Source organism: Chanos chanos, chromosome 4, assembly GCF_902362185.1.
Source record: "Chanos chanos chromosome 4, fChaCha1.1, whole genome shotgun sequence".
NCBI lineage: Eukaryota > Metazoa > Chordata > Actinopteri > Gonorynchiformes > Chanidae > Chanos > Chanos chanos.
This window is the reverse complement of record NC_044498.1, coordinates 32,485,044-32,508,024: the sequence shown is the minus strand read 5'-3', so window position 1 is coordinate 32,508,024 and position 22,981 is coordinate 32,485,044. Positions and strand designations below refer to the sequence as shown.

The 22,981-nt window shown below is 40.9% G+C and overlaps 2 protein-coding genes across 2 annotated transcripts; both read left to right on the top strand.

The window, feature by feature from the left end:
- The first annotated feature begins 769 nt into the window (after positions 1-769).
- On the top strand, positions 770-15,263 carry sft2d1 (SFT2 domain containing 1). Its single transcript, XM_030771662.1, has 8 exons — positions 770-970; positions 2,066-2,152; positions 3,364-3,446; positions 7,698-7,779; positions 8,440-8,475; positions 8,596-8,654; positions 11,956-11,985; positions 14,635-15,263. The coding sequence occupies exons 1-8, from the start codon at positions 905-907 to the stop codon at positions 14,672-14,674; spliced, it is 483 nt and encodes a 160-aa protein (XP_030627522.1). The 5' UTR covers positions 770-904; the 3' UTR covers positions 14,675-15,263.
- A 2,138-nt stretch (positions 15,264-17,401) lies between these two features.
- On the top strand, positions 17,402-18,333 carry prr18 (proline rich 18). The gene has a single exon (XM_030772914.1). The coding sequence runs from the start codon at positions 17,499-17,501 to the stop codon at positions 18,294-18,296; it is 798 nt and encodes a 265-aa protein (XP_030628774.1). The 5' UTR covers positions 17,402-17,498; the 3' UTR covers positions 18,297-18,333.
- The last annotated feature ends 4,648 nt before the right edge of the window (positions 18,334-22,981 follow it).

The following is a 22,981-nucleotide window of genomic DNA, read 5'->3' as shown; positions in this document are numbered from 1 at the left end:
CAGATTTTTATGGGGAAAACTATTAGAAGCATTATAATTTGGTCCATTAATATAAGACAGCCTACTTTCTTTGATATGCTGAACATAAATACAGTATGTACCCTTTAGCCAAACATTTTTCTTACATGTTATATAATAAGTTATAATAAGAAAAACAATTTAGACAGTGTGGTTTTATCGGTTTTTGTTTGTTTTTGTATTGATTCAGAAATGTCTGAATTGTCCCTTGAAATATGATTGCAAGTGGCTATATGAGCAATTCTAACAACTACACATTTTTTAGTCTGTCATAGTCATTCATATTTACATATTGCTAAGGATGTTCTCTCTTTTTTCTTATGATGTGCAGCTTTGTGCCATATAGTTTTAAACATTAATTTATGTATTAATTTATGTAGCACTGCTCCCGAGCTTGTATCTTAAAACTCTGAGGTTCTATGCTACTGGACGCTTCTAGCAGGAACGAATATGCTGTGAAAAGGGTCCTTCTTTGAACCTATTCCACAAAACCAGTGACCGGAAAGGGTAATTTTTGCAACCTTTATTGAGAGTGTACTGTTCTTTGGTTTCATGACTCTTCGGATTTGCCGTAGGCAAACATATCGCGATTGGTCTCTCTCAGTGGTCACAAGAGCTCAAGATGGCGTTACGTTAAGTTGTGTCACTGGAGTAGTGCATATTATTATCGTAGAATCTGCACGTATAGAGTAAATTGTCTTATTTAACACAGACCTACACACGGAGTGTGTGTGCTGTTTCCCTGCAACGAGTAAAGCGTCGTCAAGTCAGTCTTTCAGTGTACTGTTGCTGAATTTCGACACGCCTTTTCTTAGCTTCGCGGAAGTGAAGCTATTTTCGAGTTTTAGGACAACAGTAACGGATAGCTACAGAAAAATCGACGAAAATGGACAAGCTACGTCGAGTGTTAAGTGGCCAAGAAGAAAACGAGGAATTGGGCCTGACAGCACAAGTATGTAAGACAGCTTGTCATAAAATATATGATAAAAAAGAAGTTCAAACAGTGTTGTTGACAATTTTCGCTTTCAGTCACACACAGTAAATGACTGCAAACTGTCGTACTGCCATTAAGATTAATGTCCTCGACCTTGTGCTTGACCAAAGCGGCTGTTTTTGAACTGTCATTCGCATTTTCAATGATGGTTCGTCTTTCAGCAGTGTTTACCAGTGTCACGTTTCACTGAAAGTTAGCTAAATTTAAGTTTGCATTAATAAGTTACATACAGTTTGCAGACAGCATTTCCTCATTTTATCATGTCATTTCTAGCTAGTGTATAATTATGTCGCGATTAGCAAATACCAGGGATTCCTTACTCAAGGTAATACTACACAGAGTATCTCCTCGCCAGCTAGAAATCGCCAGCTTGCGACGATTGCTAGTGTATACTATGTTGATAGAGTAATTGGCATAGGTATAATCGAAGAACAGGTCTGACTGAAGTTATACATTATGTCACCACTGACTCTGTTTGTTCATTATAATTTCATTCGCTGATTTTCACATGCTTTCAATTAAGGAATGGATCACGTAAACTAAGGTAAGGTCCTGACCTCCGCACTCTGTTGTGGTTATCGTCCTCTTGGTAAAACTTACGTCAGTATCTTACTCACTGGAACGCCACTTGTAAACTCTTAGTGAAGCCGGTTATCTGAGGTCATTTGCAACGAAATAAAAGTATACAATCTGAATTGATTGCAAAAGCGTAGTCCACTTATCTGCATTTTCTGTATACTGTTTCCAGCTACAATACAATTGCTGTTTAGTGTAAGCACGCCTGCCCTTTCCACGTGAACGTCATTAGTCATAGACTTAGACATGGTCATTAAAGACATTATTTCAAATAGGTCATTTTTTTCTTCTGCACCCCGACCTACCTTTGTAGTGTGTGTTTTTTCATGCATTATCTCTGCTACATGTCTACATGTATTGTATCTTGTCAGGACAGGCACTACTTGGCACCAGTAGCATAGTAAAAGCCCAGGAAATGTATGGGTCACACTGCAAAGTGTTGCATGGCTTGTGACATCCTGCTATTGTTCTCTACAGGTCCTGGATGCCTCGACACTCAGCTACAGCACTCGGGTGAAGTGGTTCGTCATCTGCTTTGCTGCAGGGATCCTGTGCTCAATACTCGTTAGTTGAACTGCTTTTCCGCTTGCTATGCTGGGTCAGCCACAAAGTGGAATTATTACACCCGCAGATATTTCAGTAATAACAGGACATTGTGTGTGTCACAGGGTTCTCCACTGACATATAGCTTATATGGCCAATGTGCTTTTCTTCCTTTCTTTTTTAAGTGGACTATCTGGGTCCCTTAAAGACTTTCATTGTATAGCCTTACCACAGAATGTCAAAATATCCCCTTTGTGTGGCTGATGCAAGTCTAAAAACCTTGAAATCAAACTACTTTGGTCATTTCTAATTTTGTAATACTCTGAAATGGTTTGTTGTTACACTTGTTGATAAATGTCCTCGTTCTTGGTACAGTGTATTTTTCTGCAAATACCATAACCCTTCTTTTCCTTTTTAAGAGAAGTGAAATAGATGCGTTAATTACTTTTTTTCTCATCTGTATTTCCCATCGGAAGCTAAAGACGGTTAGGAATGTGTATATGATATTCCTTATTTTAGGACATAATACAGTTGTCACTGTTCAGTGGGGAGAAAAAAAATTCAAAGTACATTGTTTGTTTCTTTGAAGAGTGTCAGGAGCTGCGAACCTCTTTCTCTGCCTTTCATCTACTTTTTCCTCTTTCACCCTCTCTCTCACTTGCTCTCAGTGTGGTTTTATGTGTCACTTGCAGTGGGCAGGACTTAGAAGAGCTTGGTAGAACTGTAGATAACAGCCCTCTGTTATTTCTCACTCTGTTTAACAGCATGATGTGCAGACTGACTGAGATAAGCAAAACTTCTCTTATCTGTCCAGTTTAGCACCAAACAGTAACACTGGTATTTTACACATTATGATAGGCATAGTAGGAGAATGTCAGTCTTTTTAGAAATAACAATTTCAGAATTAGTATTGGACAGTGGAGAAGTTAAAGATTTATGTCTTTCCAGGGAGCGCCCTGCCTAGCAACTGCTTGAAATTACAGGATATTTTTGAGAATTGTTGTGTTTGTAGAGGAATACCACTAGATGGTGGCAGTGTAAAAATGATGGTTGTTGTCTGCTTCATTAGAGATATCTATATGAATCCATTAGAGAACGTGTTGATTTGAAACATTCCTATCAGTTTTGTATGAATTTCATTCTATGGGTTTGTAACATTTGGCTACATTTATTTTGAAGTGCTGTATGATACTTAACATAATAGTTAGTTAATTCATTTTGTTTTTAAACAGGGCACTGCCTTGCTGTTCTTGCCAAAGGGGATGAGTCTCTTTGCCGTCTTCTACACACTGGGCAACATTGCTGCACTGTCTAGGTAAGACTGGCCCTTGTTTTATCACAGTGTTTAGCAGGTCCATAACTAACATGTCCTGCTACAGTTCTGATTCACAAGGGGGTTTAGACACTGATCTGTGTCAGGCTGCTTTTAGACCAATTTGTTCGTGAAAAACACTGTGCAAATAAACTTGAATTGAATTGAATACAAATCTGTCTGCCCAGTCTACTTGAGAATTTACTCTAGTTCGAAATCCTTTGTTGCAAAATATAATCTGTTACCAGTCAGTGGAATGTCCAGAAGGTTTACTATCAGTAGGTACCCTGTATGTGTTTGTGTGTGTTGTATTTAGATATCTAGAGATCTGTGCTGTTAAAAATGATTGATTTTTTTTTTTTTTTTGACTGGGAGACAGGGTAGTAGAGTTTACTCACAGTCCATTGTGGTTATCTAAAGATGTGTAAAAGTGCATTTTAATCCATTAGAGCCTGATGCTTAGTACCAGTCCTGTGTTCAGATGCTCTGTTGCATAAAGAAGCTGGGGGGATTAATTTACTAAAACATTGTCTTTGTGAGGTTTCATAACCAAGCAGCAGGCACATCCAACTGCAACGCTTGTTTTCTGAGTGCTCTGTTAAAAAAAAAAAAAAATCACTCAGTTCTGATGAGCTTACATAACGTGTGAAATTCTCACTCTGGCATTGCTAATTTCCATTAGAAACAGTAGGATGGAATTAACACTTAGGTCACAGTGGTTCTCACACACACACATACAAAGACAAAGGGGGAGAGAGAGAGAAAGATGCACACACACACACACACGTACACAGAGACACATAAATATGAACACAAACTTCATTTGACTTTCTCCCCACATTCAATTACTTTTGCTGAAAAAAAACGAACTCAAATGGAAATAGTCTGCAGTTGCTATTTGTGTGCATTGTCCTTTTTTCTGAAACTGGAGAATTGAGATGTTCCACTCTTCTCTGTGTTACCATGGGGCCTGGGTGGTTTAATCGATGGAAGAGTACAGACAGGTATGTCTGGTTTTTCTGAGGTTTCTTAAGGATCAAACAGTGGCAGAGAGCCTTGACAGAGCACTGTGGAGATGGAGATTGTTCTGTACAAACAGAGCCTGTAATCGTCACTCACAGATCTTTGTTCTTGCCTGAGTGATCTATGACTGGGGACTGGGTGTCTCATTTGGCAGGGTGTCCTGTGTCACCTCTCTCATCTTAAAGAGAGGAAGAGAGACGGGACAAAAACCAAATGGGTCAACTCGAGTGACAGAGCTCCCGGTTACTATTCTAAACAAACAACAACAGCAGCCACGTTCATTAACCCCAGGTTAATCCAGCTCCACGTCCTTATGGGTGGTGTCAGTTGAGTCTCGTTCTCCGTCACACAGCATGGGCCCAGGCCATGACTCATCAAGCCACAAACATGTAGCCCAACAAAACCAAAACTGAACAGCATCTGAACCCCTGAAGGCAATTTACCTCTAATCCTTCATTCTAACTTGTCACAGAAGTGCTAGTCTGCAGTGTTGGTTGCTGGAGCAACTGTAGAATGTTTGCGTGACAGCGTGTTCCTTTCTTACCATTCCACTGACACACTGGCCAGAAGGAAATGCAATCATTAACTGTAGACACACAGGTTAAAAAAATGTTTTAGAATTCCCCTGGACTCTACCTTCACTGCCCCTTCCTCTAGCTCAGCAGTTCTGTGCTCTGGAGTGTACTGCACAGTGGCTGAGAGCATAGCCAATTATTAAACTTGACTGAAGTTGCTCATGTGTGGGGGCAGGGTTAGACAGGACAGGATGTGATCACGTTTGATTGGTAACCATGCTCTGCCCTTAATCGCAGGCTTGTCCAGACACTTACCTAAACCCGTAAAGTAAACTGGCCCACTATTGCCTTAGGTAAACATGGTAACAGCCTTCCATCAGGCTGGCTGTCTGGGTTATATGCTTAAAATACTCTTCACCGTAGTCAAGCTTAGAACAATAGCATGCTGCAGTAATTAAAACCTGTCACCTGAATGTTATGACTTCTGTCTGCCTTGAACAAGCCTTGTCTGTTTTCAGACCTTTAAGTATCTAATATCAGTAAATATTTACAAAAATGTTGTGCTCTTGTTCTTAAAGTAAGTTGTAACCAAATTGGATTGTCTGCTGGCAAAAACAGCATGAGACATGGCAGATATTCTCACTTTCAAAGCAACATTTGAAAAGTTGACTCAATACCCTGAGAGACTTTTTTTCTAACAATTAAAAACAAGTTCTTGAGTGTTCCCTGATTCAAAAAAGTTCTAAAAGTTATTTTACTGATTTAAGAAATTTCTAGGAACCACATCAAACCTCTGGCTGTTGGGTCCATTCTGACAGTTGCTAAGTTAAATACCTTGTTGTTAATTTACTTCTGTGTATTGCTAAGCCAAACATCCTGTTGGTCTGTTGCCCTGCTCCAAAATGATTGATCTCAATGGTCATTATTCACTGGTCAATTCAGGACCAAAATGACCACCAACCAATCAGAAGCAAGTGTTTATCAAATCTGTGGAATAAGCACAGGCTAATGACAGTTTAGCACACCAATAAAGCAGTGCAGACTTGCAAACTAGATTTCAGCTGCTTAGCAAACAAAACATTTATCAAGTCTTGAAGTGGTGAATGTTTTATGTAGACTACTCATGTCTTCTCAAGAAAGTCAGTCATTCATTACACCAGATGACCTACATTGTGTCATAATAGAGATCATTTTCATCTGGTGTTTCCTGCATCTGGTCCCTGGTGGCGTGTGCATGCAGCAGGGCTGCAGTGATTGAATGACCATCGCTGGAGTGGCCTGGATACTGCGTTAACAGGAAAATGTTGTCATTCCTCAGGGGAACCGACTGTTGTCTGGTTCCCCACCTGCAGCACAGGGAGGAGAGCCTGCCTCATTGGGTGTCTGTTATTATCTGGCCGTATGTGACTGGTTCCTCTGAGCTGCCAGGCTGGGGTATTAAGCTGACAATGTTTCCGGGAAAGCCATTGGTCCATCATTGTGACTCATTATAAGATTTTACACATGGGCTGCATAACACAGATTTATTCAATAAGGGTCTTGGACAATGAACGTAATCATTTTCTGAGTCAGAATCTTTCCTGTTTTTGAGATGTTTTGAAATCGTTTGTTTATATGTGAATCACTCCCAGTTCAAAGGTGCGCAAAGTTTAAATGTGTAGTTTTGTGTCAACAGGGTTCGTACGGTCATAAAGACCTTAATCTGCTAAGATAGCTATTTTACGAATTCAGAAATAAACTTGCACTTTTCAGACGGTTTCCCAGATTTGTTATTGAGTGATAGTGCACGAGTTTTATCTTGCATATCTGGCACTCTGCTTTTTTATCATCAGTAAGCTTGAAATGCTTCAAAACCGGGGTTTTTTTGGCCTTTTTTTTGATCCAGGACTGAGAATCAGGAACGAACGTTATTCCTAGCTTATGCGCGAATTTATGACGCTTTGATGGAGAGCAACGCGAGGCTTCCGTTACTGAAATTCAAAAATGCAAATGTGTTTACTGGAAAAATTGTTTATGTTAAATGATAATAAAGGTAGGCCACTATGACATCTAAATTTCTTGTATTACAGTAGCAATAACCTTAAAACTGCAACTAAGCACCCATCCTAATCATTGAATACTTAATTTCACAATCGAATGCCAATTCAATGAACAAAGCTTTGAATTTTTCAGTACAACCCTGTGGTACAGTTAAGAGCGACACAGAAAAGTCTGTGTTGGTTAAAGAATCTGCAGGCAGATCAGTCACGTCACTTTGTCCTCTGCGTGGGGTAACCTCAGACTCCGACCTGAGTTGCAGCTTGTACTTAACGAAATGTAAATTAGCACAATGCCAGAAAAATGGCGATTTAATCATGTCTGGCTTCAAACTGCACAGCCTGTCATTAATTTTAGTTCAAATATACTGTGATAAATTTTGACATGGATTTTTATTCTTATTTTTCATGTATACACAGACGTTTCAGTGAATGTATGGTCATGAAAGTTTGTCTCAAAGGCATGGAAAAGTCATGGAAATTTATAGGTAAAAATGTGTATGAACCCTGTGTGTACATTCTAAGCAGCTTCTTCAATGCTGTTTCCTGATTGAAGAGTCCAGACTGATGGTGTGTAGATTTGTCAGCATGTTTTTGTGTGAATGTGATAGATTGCTTGTGTGTGTGCTGACCTGATCTGGGGTCATTCACCTGCACCTGTGTCTTTTGTTTTCTTGAAGCACCTGTTTTCTGATGGGCCCACTGAAGCAGCTGAAGCGCATGTTTGAACCCACCAGACTGATTGCCACCTGTGTGATGCTGGTAATGGAAATTTCATTCACTCTCACCATTCACTTCTCTCCAATGAAACCACACTGCACTGGGGGATAACCATAAATGACTTCGACCGTAATTGGAATTATCCTGAATATTGGCCTCTGTTAACTTTACCTGCTTTGGTGCTCGAACACACGCACACACATGCACACACACACATGCACACACACACATATATACATACACGTGCCCGCGCACGCATGCACATTTGGATAAAGCAGCAGGAGGATATATGTGGTCTTTCTCAGTCAGAGACTTGAGAGTTCTTAAGTGTATAGTGAGGCATTAAGAGATTCAGAGTCCTCTTGTGATAATCGAGAGACTGAGGGAAAGCAGCATTGCATGACACTTTCACTCATTAATCTGTTTCTGCTTTGAGTCTCTCCAACCTCTGAGGATGGGATGTCTTCTAGGATTAGTTTAACAAACAAATTTAAAAAAAGCTCCACTAATGCTCTTGATGTTGATTACCCTGAGGATAATGCCAGACATAATGAAATTTGATTTGATAAGTGTCAGATTAATTGCAAAGTCTCGGCAGCTAAGACCCAACAGGAATTTCTGACGGTTTGGTTTGTTGTGGTTTGTTGTGGGTTGTTGGTGTCTGTGTCCTGATATTGATTTTGTTTTTTTGTTTATTCCTAGCTATGCTTTGTTCTGACGTTGTGTTCAGTGTTTTGGGTAAGCAAACTGCTTTTTCCCCCCCAATATTTCTACCCAGTCAAATAGCCTGTCTGTTTGTTTAATGAAAAGGAATAAATAAACTGAGCTCAAATCTCAATCTCTTTTTGGTCCTTGCAGTGGCACAAAAAGGGACTTGCTATTATCTTCTGCATTTTACAGTTCTTGGCGATGACATGGTAAGTCATGCTTCATGCATTTCCCTGATTCACTTCATTCTTATCCTCCACGATGATGTAAAAGCTCTCTTCTCCTCCCTCACGAGCACCATTGATGATACCACTGTATGCAGGGAGAGCACTGGTTCCTCTGTTTGGCTCTGTGTGGTTTCAGTTAAAAGCATGACAGAGAGACTCACAGAACCTCATGAGAGCATGGGTTTATTACGTAGATGTCTAATTCTGGACATAGCTGTAATAACTTGGTAATATTATTTGGTTATGGAATATCTAAGCTGTTTAAAACATGTCAATGTGTCATTGAAACAATTTATTATTAATTATTTGTGTGTAATGGACTACCTATACAGGTATTCTTTTGTACTAAATACTGAGACTGTGTGTGTCTCAGTATTAAGTACTCTCTCTCTGTGTGTGTGTGTGTGTGTGTGTGTGTGTGTGTGTGTGTGTGTGTGTGTGTGTTGGAGGGGGTGCGTGAGAGAGAGGGAAATAGTGTGTGTGAGGTAATGACCTTTCACCTGCAGCGTGGAACACATGTTTAATCCTGTTAACTGGTAAAGCCCTTTGTTGAGCTGTGTGCACGTTTGTCAACACAGAGTTCGCTCGCTGTATAGACCCTTCTGCAGATTCCTCTCTCTGTGCCTGGAGTCCTGCCACCTGGAAACAGCAGCAGGGACTTTTGCTTTCTCAGATCAAACTGTGACCAAGTCTCAAACACGAGTTATTTTTAAATTCTCCTCAAGGAAGCCATCATAAGCCAGCATTCTGAAATAGTCTGGACAGTGATGAATTTGACTGAACGTTGAAGAGTGTGTTTTATACAACGTCATCTGTGTCAGCCCCTTGAGCGTCTGTGTAGACAATCAGACGAAGCCTCTTTCATTCAGCAGTGCTATTCCTGAGCAGTGTCTGCCCTCGCTGGCGTCAGCGTCAGAGGAAAGAGGAGAACTAAAAATATCAACACCAAACTGTGTGAGGCCAGCAAGGAGAAGCAATATGACAGCTTAAGGACTGTGATAAACTAAACATTGCATTACCGTCGGGTTACAAGCTTCAGATTCTCGGGAAAGATTATCATCAGTGCAAAATAACCAGTAATATAGAGAAGGGTTTTTTTTTCAAAGGTCAGCTGATGAACTCTTATTTGTTCATAGGAACTATTTTTACCACCCACAGCAGAGCGTTAATGCAAGATTAATGAGGAGACTGGCCCCCTTTTAGCCTGGAGGTCGGTGGGGTTTTGTGCCCACGGGGAGGTCAAGCAAAAGGCGGAGAAACCGGTTCTCTCCTCAGGAGCACCTTTCTCCCTCAAGTTTACACAGAGAGAGACGCAAGCAGATGGGCGTTGTTCCAAGGCCACTGAAGCAGCTAAGTGTCGGTCAGGTTTAGGAGAGAGAGAAGTAATCTGATTTCCTAATCACATCCTAAACCTGACATACAGTGAGTCAGTCAGACAGACAGGCAGGCAGGCAGTCAGACAGGCAGATCACAGGTGCTGAGCCAGGTGAACACACACAGAACTGAACTGCACTGACCTGATACCTCAGGCAAAGAAAAGAGGGGCCCAGTCTGTTTGTTTGCCGTAGCTCAGACAAATGGCTAGCTTTATTTGCATTCCTTGCATACTCTACACTGCACCTACCAGTTCATGGGTTAGGTCCACTGAACCCCCATTGAGGGTTAGGTAAACACCAGTAACCAGAAAGCTGAGTTACTCACTTGTCACCTTCCCGATCTGTCCCACATGGTTGGTCTCTTTTAGAATGACAGTCCCTCAATCCACAGAGCACAAGTAGTTACTGAATGATGTGATAAACATGGAGACAATTTAAGCTGTTTTCCATGATTTTCTCAGTCTCCAAATCTCAAGCCTATTGAACATGTATGGGAGAATCTGAAGCGGCACCTTTCCTGTCAGTCATCAGTAAAACACCTGCAGAGGCCAGTTCTGATGGTGCTTTCCAGACACTTTATGGTGTTGGGTGTTTATTTTGGCCGTTTGTCACACCTGTCGTAAGCTTAAGGTTCTCTCCGTGTTCTCCTCTCTTTGTCTGTCCGTCTCCACCTCTGTCTTTTCTGTGCGTGTGTGTCAGTATGTGTGGGCAGTCAGAGAGCTCCTCGCCTGCCCGCTTTCATACAGAAACACACACGCACACACGTCACTGGAGTGGTGGACTTCACTGTTCTGTTGGTGTAACTGCCGTCATTTCACTGACTGTGCATTCACTTCCCCCATACTGTGACTCAGATGACACGAGCAGGTTTCATCTGACTGCTGCTGCTGCTTCAGAAACCGCTCGTCACACCTCAGAAGAGCTCTCTCTGTCTCTGTCTCTCTCTCACTCACACACACGCTCGTACATCAGAGCAATCTCAAATCAGCTCACCGCTGCCCATGTCATCTTATTTATCAGGGTTACATAAGCCAAAAACTGGTCACAGATCAGCGCTGTAATTCTGAGAGAACTGATTCATACAACCAAAGATGGGTAACATTTTGTGCTTTCACTGTACCTTGACTGCTGACGTTAATCTCACTGCATAGTGTGAATTCCTTTCCACTGCTCAGATGGCACAATGCAAGAGGGGAAAAGTTAATAAATTAATAACTAACTTCACCAAAACTTGCAGTCTCATACCATCACCTTTACAAGGAATTTTGGTCCAAACTCAGGTAATTTGATCTGAGTTTATAACTTAATATTCAGCGCTAATACCGTGACTGGAAACCCATTCTTTTCATGTCTGATTGTTCCACTGTCTGCTTCAAATGAACTGACATTTATGTTTTAGCTGAAAATCCATTTTAGTCAAAAATCCATATTGAGGTATTGAGTTACTTGCTTGTGTCATAAAATTCAACTTGCGTGTTAAACCCCATCAAATTACAAAACCACGTCAAATTCCAAATGACAAAGTTCGCTCACTCTTCTATGAAAATTCATTTATCCAATATCCTCAAAGGTTAGTGAGTGTCTTAGATTATTCTAGTGCAAAACTGCAGCATTTGTTAGGAGTGAGATGTAATAGTTTTTTATGCAATGGGATGATTTCTCTTACATAAGTGTGATTTTCCATCAATTTGAGGGTCTAAACCTGGTCAGCAGGCAACCTGTCTCCTGGCTTAGCTTTTAGGTCTCTGTGGATTATAATGCTGTAATTAAATAGTTTTGCTGTGTAATCTACTGTTCGGCATGCTCCGGAGAAATCTATTTCACAGCGCTGCGGCTTGAGGAATAGGAAGATCTGTGTCTGTTTGAAATGAAAATGTTAACAGCGTCTCTTTTTCTTGTCTTTTCAGGTATAGCATCTCCTATATTCCATTTGCCCGGTAAGTGTGTGTGTGTGTGTGTGTGTGCTTTTCTTCATTTGTGGTTGTTCATGGTATGTCACAACACAGTGTTGAATATATCACCAGAAAATATATGAACGGAAACATATTGAGTAGGTACCAGATAAATGTTCTGGGTGTTCACATATACAAAATTTGGTTGACCGTTCTTTCAGTCAGAGTGAAGATATTGGGCAGTTCTTTTCGTGCGAACCATCCTAGCCCAAGGTTAGAATAACAGACCTGCTCATTTCTGATGAGAGACACTCCCAGTCCATTAGCTCATGCTAATTTAAATCCATATGATATTAACTGTGCCATGTTTATGACCAAAATTTCATCAGTGGCTTATCACACCCACTCTCACTCAGAATGAGTGTGAAGGATAAGAAGGCAGGGTGGGCTTGGTATGGGAGGGTATGGGGGGTGGGGTCCTCTGAATAAAAACATGTTGTTATTTACTTTAATGTGCTACCACTGGGTTCTACCATATGGCCCTAATCCTCTTCTGCTGGCTTCCATAGCAGTGCAGACCACTGCTTGTTTTTCTTCCTCTGCCCTCCAGTAACACAGCAGACACATAAGGCTGTTTGTTTAATGCTTTAATGGAAAAGTCAAAAAGCCCTTTTTGGCATTTGTCCTTTGAGCAAAAACAGCTTGAGCCATCCTGCGCATGGGACTCTCATGTTTTTGTTTGTTTGTTTCTGTGCATGTGTGTGTTTGTGTGTTTGTGTGTTTGTGTGTGTGTGTGTGTGTGTGTGTGCGCACGCGCACCCCACCCCTTGGCCATGTTTGTATTTGTGTCTGATTACAGATACATAGGCTGGTCTACCTTAGGTAACAATGGTCCAATTCCCTTTCAGTAGGGTGGATGAGATCATTTTGATTTCAATATATTAATTTGAATGAAAGACATACATAAAGGATTGTCATAGAGAACACCCTCCCCAACCACTTAAATCACCCCGCCCTGATAATCAGGCACTAGAGATACATAGGGGTATCTGCCCCCAGAGATAATAAAGAGGTGAACCCCTTCCCCATCTGGAACGACCCCGTCATTCTGGCATCGCCATGCTACGCTTCATGTGTATGGACCTCTAATTCAATCTGACAGCCCAGGGACACCCCCACCCCCAAACACTGCCCCACCCCAGGAAACGCAGCCATGTGACAGAAGACAAAATGGAAAATGAGAAAAATTTAAAGCTAGATGGGTGCCAAAAACCCAATATATTTTTGTTTACAGGTTAACATTGGTCTGTTTGCTTTTGCTCCCAAATTGTTTGCTCCTATCTGTTGATTAGATGTAGGATACGCCCCTCAGCCAAACATGTAATCACTATTGTAGAGTAGCTTAAATCCTCTCTATTAAAATCCATTTCATTTTTGTTTATGATTGGATCAGCAGATGCTGGGTGTCGGCTGTGAGTTTGTCTTCTTTATCCACATGTGTATTTTGAATTCGCAGTGATTAGTTCTCTTTCTATTTTTTTTTCCTTTGGTTATTAGTGCCGTTCCTTTGCTTCACTCTACTCTGTACAAAGGGATCAGGAGTCTGTTCTCCTCATATGCTCAGTGCTTGTCTAAGTGTGTTTGATAGTGGTTATCAGAGATGTCAATGTTTTACTGTATTTTACCACAGACAACCATACAGTTCAGTTCCATAATTAATGTTAGCCTTTTGAAACGGTGTTAAGTCCTATTTAAGCCCTCTTAGTCAGCAGCTGGGGAAACCGTTGCTCAGATATTTCATCAGAAAAAGAGAATGGATGCTTGTGTAAAAATCATCATTTATTTATTTGGTGTTTTAAAAGCTCAGCACTAAAAATGATGCTTTGACTCTTGTGTTAGACATAGAGGGGCTTGTGTGTGTGTGTTTTTGTGGGTGATGACTTGGGGACGGATGAGCAACGTATCAGGGGTATGAGGGGATGAAGTCATTGGTTTTTCTTCCACCCCCCCCCCCTTCATTCTATTATGATTCTCTCTCTCTCTCTCTCTCCCTCTCTCATGATCTTTCTTCTTTTTAACCTTGACTGTTTTCACACCTCCTCCTCTATCTGTCTGAGATTTTTAAACAAGGCAGTTTGAGTCTGCATAGCAACACATTTTACAGGGAGAGTGTCAGAGGTAGAGGCGGAGACAGACTGAGAAAGAGAGAGAGAAAGAGAAGGGAAGGAAGGGAAAAGGGGTGGAGGCTGAGGCAAAGAAGGCTCCACGACCTTGTTCTGCTGTTGCCGTGGTGATTGCTGGAGTTGCATCATCCCCTCTGCCTTGCACCTTGAAGAGCAGGCGGCGCATCTCTCTGAGCATGTGCTGTTTTCCCGCCAAAACAGAATAAAATATGCAGGAGCTCCACCCCCCTCGTAACAAAGAAAGGACCTGTTCCAAAATAACAAGTGTTTTTTTTGTTTGTTTGTTTCGTTTTGTTTTCAGAACAAAATCTATACAGAACAACAGTCAAAACAGTCTGTATTCAATAGAAAAACGCATATAAGCACTCAGTTCGGCTGTTATTTTCCAGTACATTTCAATACGACAATTCACTTGTTGCTGCTTCATCTGTAAGTGGTATTGTGCCTCTCAGATTGTGTCCCAAAAATATAGACCTACTAAAAGAAGGGTTGTTTTTCTTTCTTTCCACAGAGATGCAGTTATAAAATGCTTCACTTCCTGTTTGAACTAAGCTCCACTTGGCAAGAACCTCCACAAAGACTGGTCCCAATATGCAAGCAATAGAGTAAATATGTAAAATATTTTATTTTAAATAATGTTTTCTTCCTTTTTTAAAAAAAGATGGTTTTCATAATTGCTCTTAAATAATTGCTCTTGATCTGTTGCTTTAACCACATTATCTTAATAATAATCACAGCATCTTAATCCATAATCCATAAACAGAAATATGGCAAGTCTGTATGTTTTTCGCGTGATTTTGAATGATTTTTCCATTTATTTTTTCTCCTGCTTTTCTTATTTTTGAATCTGTATGCTTTGAATGAAAGAAGGTCATAAGTCAGAAATGAAATTATTTAAGAATATTCCATATTGTGCCTGTTTGTTGGGGAGCAGGACACAGTTGTTGTGCCTTGACAACAACTAGAGAAAAACAGTAGTGCCTTATGTTTGGGGGGGCAGGGGGTTGTTTTGGGTTTGGGTCTTTTTTCTCCTAACAAATTTTTCAGTTCTGTTGTTTTGTAAATGAATTCAGTAAACACAACATTTGTACATACCAGTGAATTTTTTACAAAATCTTGGTAATTTGTTGGTTGTTTAGATGTGATGGTTCATTCTGCCTAATAAACTCATATTAGACTTCTGATCCTTCTGTTCTCTCTGCTCTGTTTTTGGATTAAAACTGCCTTACTGAAGACGAACTGCAGAAAAAACAGTGAGTTTCAGTGGTTTTAGTTCTAAGCAGTTATGTGTGGAGAAACTATATTCATCGTGTTTCTGTATATTTTAATCTGGGTTAACTGAGCTGGTTTCCCAGGCACACAGTGCCAGGTTGGCTCTTGCTGTATTTGCCTCAGTGTCCTCAGTCAATCACACGAAGAGAGAATAACATTAATCTCTTCTCCTCCTTTTTTGTCTTTACCAGCAAATTAGCTGTTTTCTCTTGTCAGACTGACTTTCTCATGCTCCAGAGCGGTGTTTTTTTTCTGCGTCTCTGCACACGTGATCTTAACCTGACCTAATAACCCAACGTGGTTTCATTTAGGTTTGGTTTAAAGCAATCCAGGCAAAGAGGCCGGTGACAACACACAGATGTGGTTACCATGACAACAGAAGGGCTCGTTCCAGAGCGACCCTCCTCCACCTCCAGTACCCCGTGCTGAACACAACACAGACCACGTGCTCTCCATTATCCTAATAAGAACATGTCTCTGGCCATTCTTTGGCCCTCTTGATCTGTCTAAACTCAGTGGCTATGGGGTCAAAGGGCTTTTCCTCAGCTTATGCCAGTGTCTGATCACTATGAGTGGCATTTGCAGGCTACAAAAGGATAATACCTCAGAGGAGCAAACCCCACACAAAGACCTTTAGGAGATACAGACTGCTCTGTGATCTGGATTTAGACAGATGCTGTAAACTTCAGTCAATCCGTACTTTGCCAATGTTTAGGGTAAACAAACTATTCTAAGGTGGATTTTTTTTCTTTCTGTCTTGCTAGTCGCTAAGCTTATTGTGACTTGTAACTGGTCTCATTTTACCAAACTGTTTACCTACATTCCATCTGCTACACACTTCAGTCAGGTGCCAGTGTGTGCCTATTGATCAGTTTCTCAGTGTGACTTCTGTAGACAACGTATTTAACGCTTCTGTTGGGGAGGACTTACTGGCCCTGAGGGTTATTGGCCATGATCTGAACAGCATAAACCATTAGGATTTGCTGATGACAGTAAAACATGGAGGTACTTTGGTTCTGTTAATATTTTTAAAAGTAGTTCTAAAACCTGCTGATAAAGAAAACACAGTAATATCTTACAGAGTGACCTGTTCTATTCCTCTCTGTACTTGTGTTGCTAACTCCCACTGGAACATGTTGATCTCTACCTCATAACACGAAGGTACCTTTCACCCCAATCTGATCATGATATGATGTAGCTAAACTTAACTGTTCTAAGTAAATATGTGGTGTTATTTGAAATCAGGAAAAGTATTGTGTCATAACCTCACAGTCTCGACTAAGAATCCTGTGGAAATATTCTTCTCGACTATTTGTATCATTTAACATAACCTGACAATTAAAATACAGACACCAGTCCTAGTTCCGTTTTAAAGAACGAGGACTAAGCAACGCTAGTGACGTTGGTCAGTGTGAATAACGATGTAATAGGGTCAAACACGCCGTGCCTGATTGAATGGGCAGCTTTCAGTTTGACATTACGAACAGCTGCGAGCCTAAAGAGGGTGACAGATCAATAACATGGTTGAGGCAATTTGTCCCTAACCTTCTCTGAGTCACAGCAAGGTCAATGAATGTGACTGTTTGGACGCTGATCAACAAATGGGATTTCCTCTGTTATGATATTTTAGCCACATTAGTATCGCTTTAACTGTGGGTTAAAACGGGACAAATACCGTTGAACAAATTTAATTGTTTCCCTAGTCTGTTTAGCCATAATTTAAGATTAATTGTGAAGCACATAGCAGTTACGTTAACCGGAAGATAAAACCGCCTATGAGTAGATTGAATGGCTTTATAATCTGTTTTTTAACCATGGCTCTCCCGGTGGCAGCGGATCTTTGTTTCTGTTGCTTTTAACCGCGTGCTTCATGCCTTCACGCTGTGGCCACGCCTTCCGCCGGCGAACGAATAAAATCGCTCACCAAGTCCACTCACTGTTAGAGTTCCTAGCGGATGCCGTCGTGGAATGCACAGGTGAACCTGCGATGTGAAGTTTTTTGTGGGTGATACAGGTGGACTTCATTGGAGTTCTTTGCTTCAAGTTCGATGAACTGAAATTTCTATTTTTCCTCAGAAGATTCGCTTGTCGTCATATCTTATAATGCCTTTCCCACCTATAAATCTGCATCCACGGATTTCATCGCCGGGAAAAGAGCTTTTCAGGAAAAAGAAAACCAACACCAACGTTGTGCCTCCCCAGTCTTTGCTAGGTCATAAATCGAGGGAAGAAAAGGACTCAGAAAAAGATCAACTGTCCACATCATGGCCCTCAGCCAATCTGAAACAGATGGGACGAAAGCCACAACAACAAGGGAGCAAGGACCCAACAGTGAGAATTGGTCCCAGTCTAGAGACTGACGGCAAGAATCCATGGCTAGGGCTGCCAAAGCCATTAGCCAGTTCGTGCGACAGTGTTCCGCGCTCGAGCTCCGGGGAGTCAGCGGCACGTCGAAGCAGCAAATACTCCTCGCGGAATTCCATCGGGAAAGAGGAGGTTGAACAGGAGATACAGTTTTCTTTGAGTTTGACTCCTGAGGCTATTCTGGTGATCCAGAAACGGAATCTTGAAAAACAGATGATGGCCAAGCAGCAGAAATGTTGTGCGTCTGCTGACTTAAGACACAGGCGAGTTTTCCCCTCCAAGAGAGCGCAAAGCAGTTCTAAGAACGCTGTACCTATGGCAAAACTGGAGACTCCAAACGACATAAGCACTATCGTTAAGATCTCGCTTCTTAATGACCAGTATAAATATGATGATGTTGAGTATGAGGAGGAGGACGGAGACGTAGACGAAACGGTTATGAGGAAATGCAAAGAGTGGCTTAAAGGTGTAGAAAGTGCTGCTGCTTTTGGTAAAGTTGACAAACTCTCATCTCTTCCACACCTGAAAAGCTGTTGACAGTAGACAACTGCAAATTGCCGTTTCACACAAATGAACACTGTGAAAACAACATACAACACAGGTCTTTGCCTAGGAACATTTCTAAAGAATATAATTTGAGGCATTCTTACTTGACTGGACTGTGTTCTGAGCAGGTGTATGGGGTAACATTGTTTATAATTCAGTAAATCAGTTATGTTTCGTTACATTGATTAATTTAGATTTAGAATCAACTGAAACATTAATGCTACATTGACACCTCACTACTTTTACAATTCAGTATTTCACATGATTGTATTGTTTTCATTGTGTCGGTTTGGATGGCAATGTTACACGAATATTCACACTGAAAAGAGTTAATTGGCGGAGGAAGTGATTGTCTACCAATGAGATGTCATCAAAGGCAATCATCATTCAGTGATCATTTCTCATAGCGGAGATGTGTTTTTTTTCTTTGTGCCAGTAAACAATAGCTGGTGAAGAGAGCAGTGTCGGCGCGCCTTAGGAATTAAAAACCACCTCACTTTTTTTCTTTGTGTGACAGAACTGTGGTAGACCCTCCACGGAGAAAACGTCTTGTGTTTAAAAAATGTTTTACCAGCTTTGTACAGTATTTATTTTGCCATGTTCAAATGTTTATTTGTATGCATCGTTTTCGTTCGATTTCATGTCATTTTGAAAATGTTTTTACAAAATAAAAAATGCACTATTACTTGAGCATTCGCCTTCTATGAATTAAAAGGTCTGACGAACACTATTGTAACTGAACAAAACCGGTTTATTTCCCAATGTTTGTGTTTGTGTGCTATAATCTACCGAGAGGTTGGCCGTATTTGAAATGTAGGCTACTATGTGTTCACTGTCATGAAAAGCTTATCGGGTTTAAGTTGGGTTATTTGGGGATCTATGGACTTACTAAACCACTTAAATTTCTCTGCGGCGTATTATTCATTGCACTGACTTCTCGACAGAAACGAATAAATGGCGCACAGAACTAATTGCAGGTGAGAAATGTGGCTATCCGCGTGTGAAGGCCTAACAGCAGCTAAGCCATTGTTCGATTACCTTGGCAGTAGGCAAGAAAATCTTTTCTTACAACTGATTTCCACATATGTATTTGGCAACTTAATTCCCCTGTTTTACTGAATTTAGTTTACGATAAACTCCGTGTAATCCGTACTGTACATTTGAGGGGGGGCGGGGCGTAAAATGCCAAGATAAGAATGCGCTTGCCATGAATGAATTGAGACCTAAGCAATGGGAAGTTCTCCAGAGACCGCCTTAGGCCCCCTGCCATCTCTATGGCAACGACCTCTTAAACACAGACTTTGAGCCTGAAGTTAGTGCGCATAGTCAGGCAGTCGAATTTGTTCCGTGTGAGGATTTGCATTTTGAGATTTTTTTAAACGAACTTTCCAGTTGTCTCGCTGGTTGGAGGAAATTAATGGTTAGTAACGGCGATAAACTGGCTAGACTAAGAGTCAACTGTCCTCACATGAACGCAGAACTGACTCATCAATAGACGAGAAGTTAACTACTGCAGAGACATTGCACTTTTTTGCTCTGGCTCTGGTAAGTAATCCAGTTTTCTTGCTTTCTAACCACTTAAGTAATCCAAGAGACTTTAATCTTTTCTCCCAAAAACACATTTGTGTAAATGATGTAGTAGGGAAAAAGTTAACTTGTGATAAATAACTGTCTCCATGGTCTTTAGTATCACCATGACTCTGAAGATTCAAGGTATTCATCACACCAGCTCACTTCCATCGGTTCTGGACACGTATCTGTGCTCTGAATATGTTGAAAAGGTAAATCCAGGTCTATATGCATTGCTAAGGTACACTGAACATTACTTCAATATTTAAATAAATGCATTTAAGCTCTAACACCTGGGTTGTTGTTCACTGTTGCCATGTCATGAGGAGAAGTTCTGAGACATGTGAAGAAGATCAGCCATGTATGACCCAAATGTTGTATCACAGTGTTTTCCCAAGGTACTCTGCACTCGGGCTGTCCTAAAGCAAGACTTTTATATTGTTTTAGTCTGGACAAGAACAGATCCAGTTCAAAAACCAGGTCAGAGGTGTACTTGAATTCATTTTACTCAGGTTAAGAAGCAGAGTTAATGACGAAGCTAAAACATCAAAAAAATACAATTTAAGAGAGGACTTACAAGCATGAAGACAGTTTTATGGCTTTGCCGCAGAAATAAATGTGAACAGACATAAAAAACAGACGTCAAAATAGAATCCTTCCCCTTTGTTGTCTTTTTCAGGCTTTGATTTAGGTCCCTGATGTCAGTTGAACCCAAACTTTGAAAACATTCTCAAAAATGTACAGGCAATATTCACATGTCACCCTTGGTTTGATTTGGACCCCAACATGCTGACATGTTAAGCGTCATCTTAGAGATATAAACTGATATAATTTATATTCAAATTAAGGTATTATTGAAATAAAGTATTCAGACTTGTACTAGCATCATTACTGAGAGGCACTGAGTCAACTGGCCTAGAGACCATTTAAAGTCAAATTGACAGGGAACGGGAAAAAAAAAACAGAAACAAAAACATGATTGATTGCTGGAGGTCATAGTGTCACTAGAACAAGATGTGCCCAGACTGTTGCCTTCTCTCCCATGTTACCTGTGACAAGATGCCAGTGTGGCAAGTAACAGTTACATAACCCTTTCTCCATGTGAATTCTTGATTAGTTGTTTCAATTAATGTCATTTATGAAGTTCATAATCAAGCAGGACGTTTCCTCCACTGATCCTGTGTCTCCCATGCCTGAGTGGGACAGTGTCTTATTCATGGAGTAGTCATTACCAGGAGTTCTTGTTCTGTAGGGTTGTTAAGTTGTCTTACATCATTTCAGAACATTATAACCCCCCCCCCCCCCCCCAAAAAAAAAGAAAGAAAAGAAAAAGAAACAGAATAAAGAAAGCAGGAATGAACTGCTGCTGTGAGGGTCGTCAAGGTGACGACTGTCAACAGAACCCCTGTTTTCTTTTTCATTGGTCAGAGCTTTCTCCCCATTTTTCTCTGCACTCTACAACCTTTTCACTTTTCATTGCCTTACATTTTTTTCTGTGCTATTTTCTGTTCTCCGTTTACTCTTTTGTGTCTCCTTTCTTACCGATTCCCCTCTGCCAGCCCTGTACCTCTTGTTCTCTCTGCTCCTTTTCTTTCTTTCTTGTCATGTCTGTAGTCTGTACTGTGTGGCAAAGTGAGACAATGTTTGTGTCTTTAAACTTGTGGAAGTAAAAATGAGTTGTTGTATGGTGAGTGCAAGCAGAGGGGCAAGAGAGTTGGTTGCTTGGTCCCTTAACCCTGACCATCCTCTGAGAGTCCAATTGCATCTCACTGGACAGATCAGGCCATGTGCATGATAACAGGTGGTGCAGGGAGATGCCCCCCCCCGCCGACCCCCCTTGTCTATCAATCACAAGTACCTCCTTTGCTTCTCGTGTTAAAAGACAAGAGAACTGCATGTACCAATCTCTCTGCATTTCCCCCTTCACTACATAGCCATGGTAACAGCACTGATAAATGCAGGGGGGGGGGGGGGGGGTGTTTTCCTGTTGGCCTCTATGAAGACTACAAAGCGACCACTTCCTAAAACAGCTCTGCCCATAAAATGTGGGACTGTGAATACTCAACATTTTTTGTCAACTAGGTTAATAAAGTCTCCACTAATGACAAAAGTGGTTCTGTCTCAACCCACCACTTACTGTCTTAACATGTATCACGCCATCACTGGTTAGAGTATGGTTCAGGAGGTACCAGAGGCAGATCAGAGGTATTGCATTCTACCCTGTCCATTGACAAAGAAGTTGCACGGAACACTATTTGTTTTGTAACGTATACACCGACTGGATGTAATTACAGCCCACTGTTGTTTTTTAACTTACATTCAGACCACAGTTTTACAGTAAATATTTATTATGGTATAGGTTTTTTTGACTGGTAAAATCAACTGAAGAATAAAGACGGTTGCAACTGTTTTGATGAATCAGTCACATTCAGATGTTTTTTTTTTTTTTAAGTCTTGTTACTCTAGAAACCCCTTAGTGAGCATTCAGGTTTTTCTTGAATGGCATGGAAAGCATTATGTGTTGCCCAATGTTCCCGGAGGCATTTAAAATGCTCTGCCTCCAGGGCACATTGTTTAAACGGGCACATGTAATTAGCCATTCAGAGATCTGTAGAGTGTACTTAGGAGTGGGCACATTGGTACCAAATGAACCATTCAGTGTGAAAGAGGGTTTCTATGAGTGAATCTAGTACACTCTTTTTTTCTCATGGAGCTTGTAAAACTGCATAAATTGCTTAGTAAGGGCTCACACCTTAAAGAGAATTGAACACATAAGGACTCACACACTCTGTATCTCTTGCCAACAGCTGCATTTAAAAAAGTCTTGATTTACATTTCTGGACTCTTCAAGTGAAGAAATAATTAGTCTTGCAACTTGAAATGCAGTTGCCTGCCATTTTAGACTGAGTTGCCTTTCCATGTGTATCACATGAATGTAGGAATCTTGTACTGATGCAGTTTGGAGAAAAACTGGATTTGTGGCAAGCTGTGTTCTTGCGTACGTCTCTGCAACAATATTTTCGACGGTTTTATCCTAGATCATCACAGCTAATGTATTGGCTCCAAGATCATAACCACATCTTGGTCCTAATGAGTGTAGGGTCCTT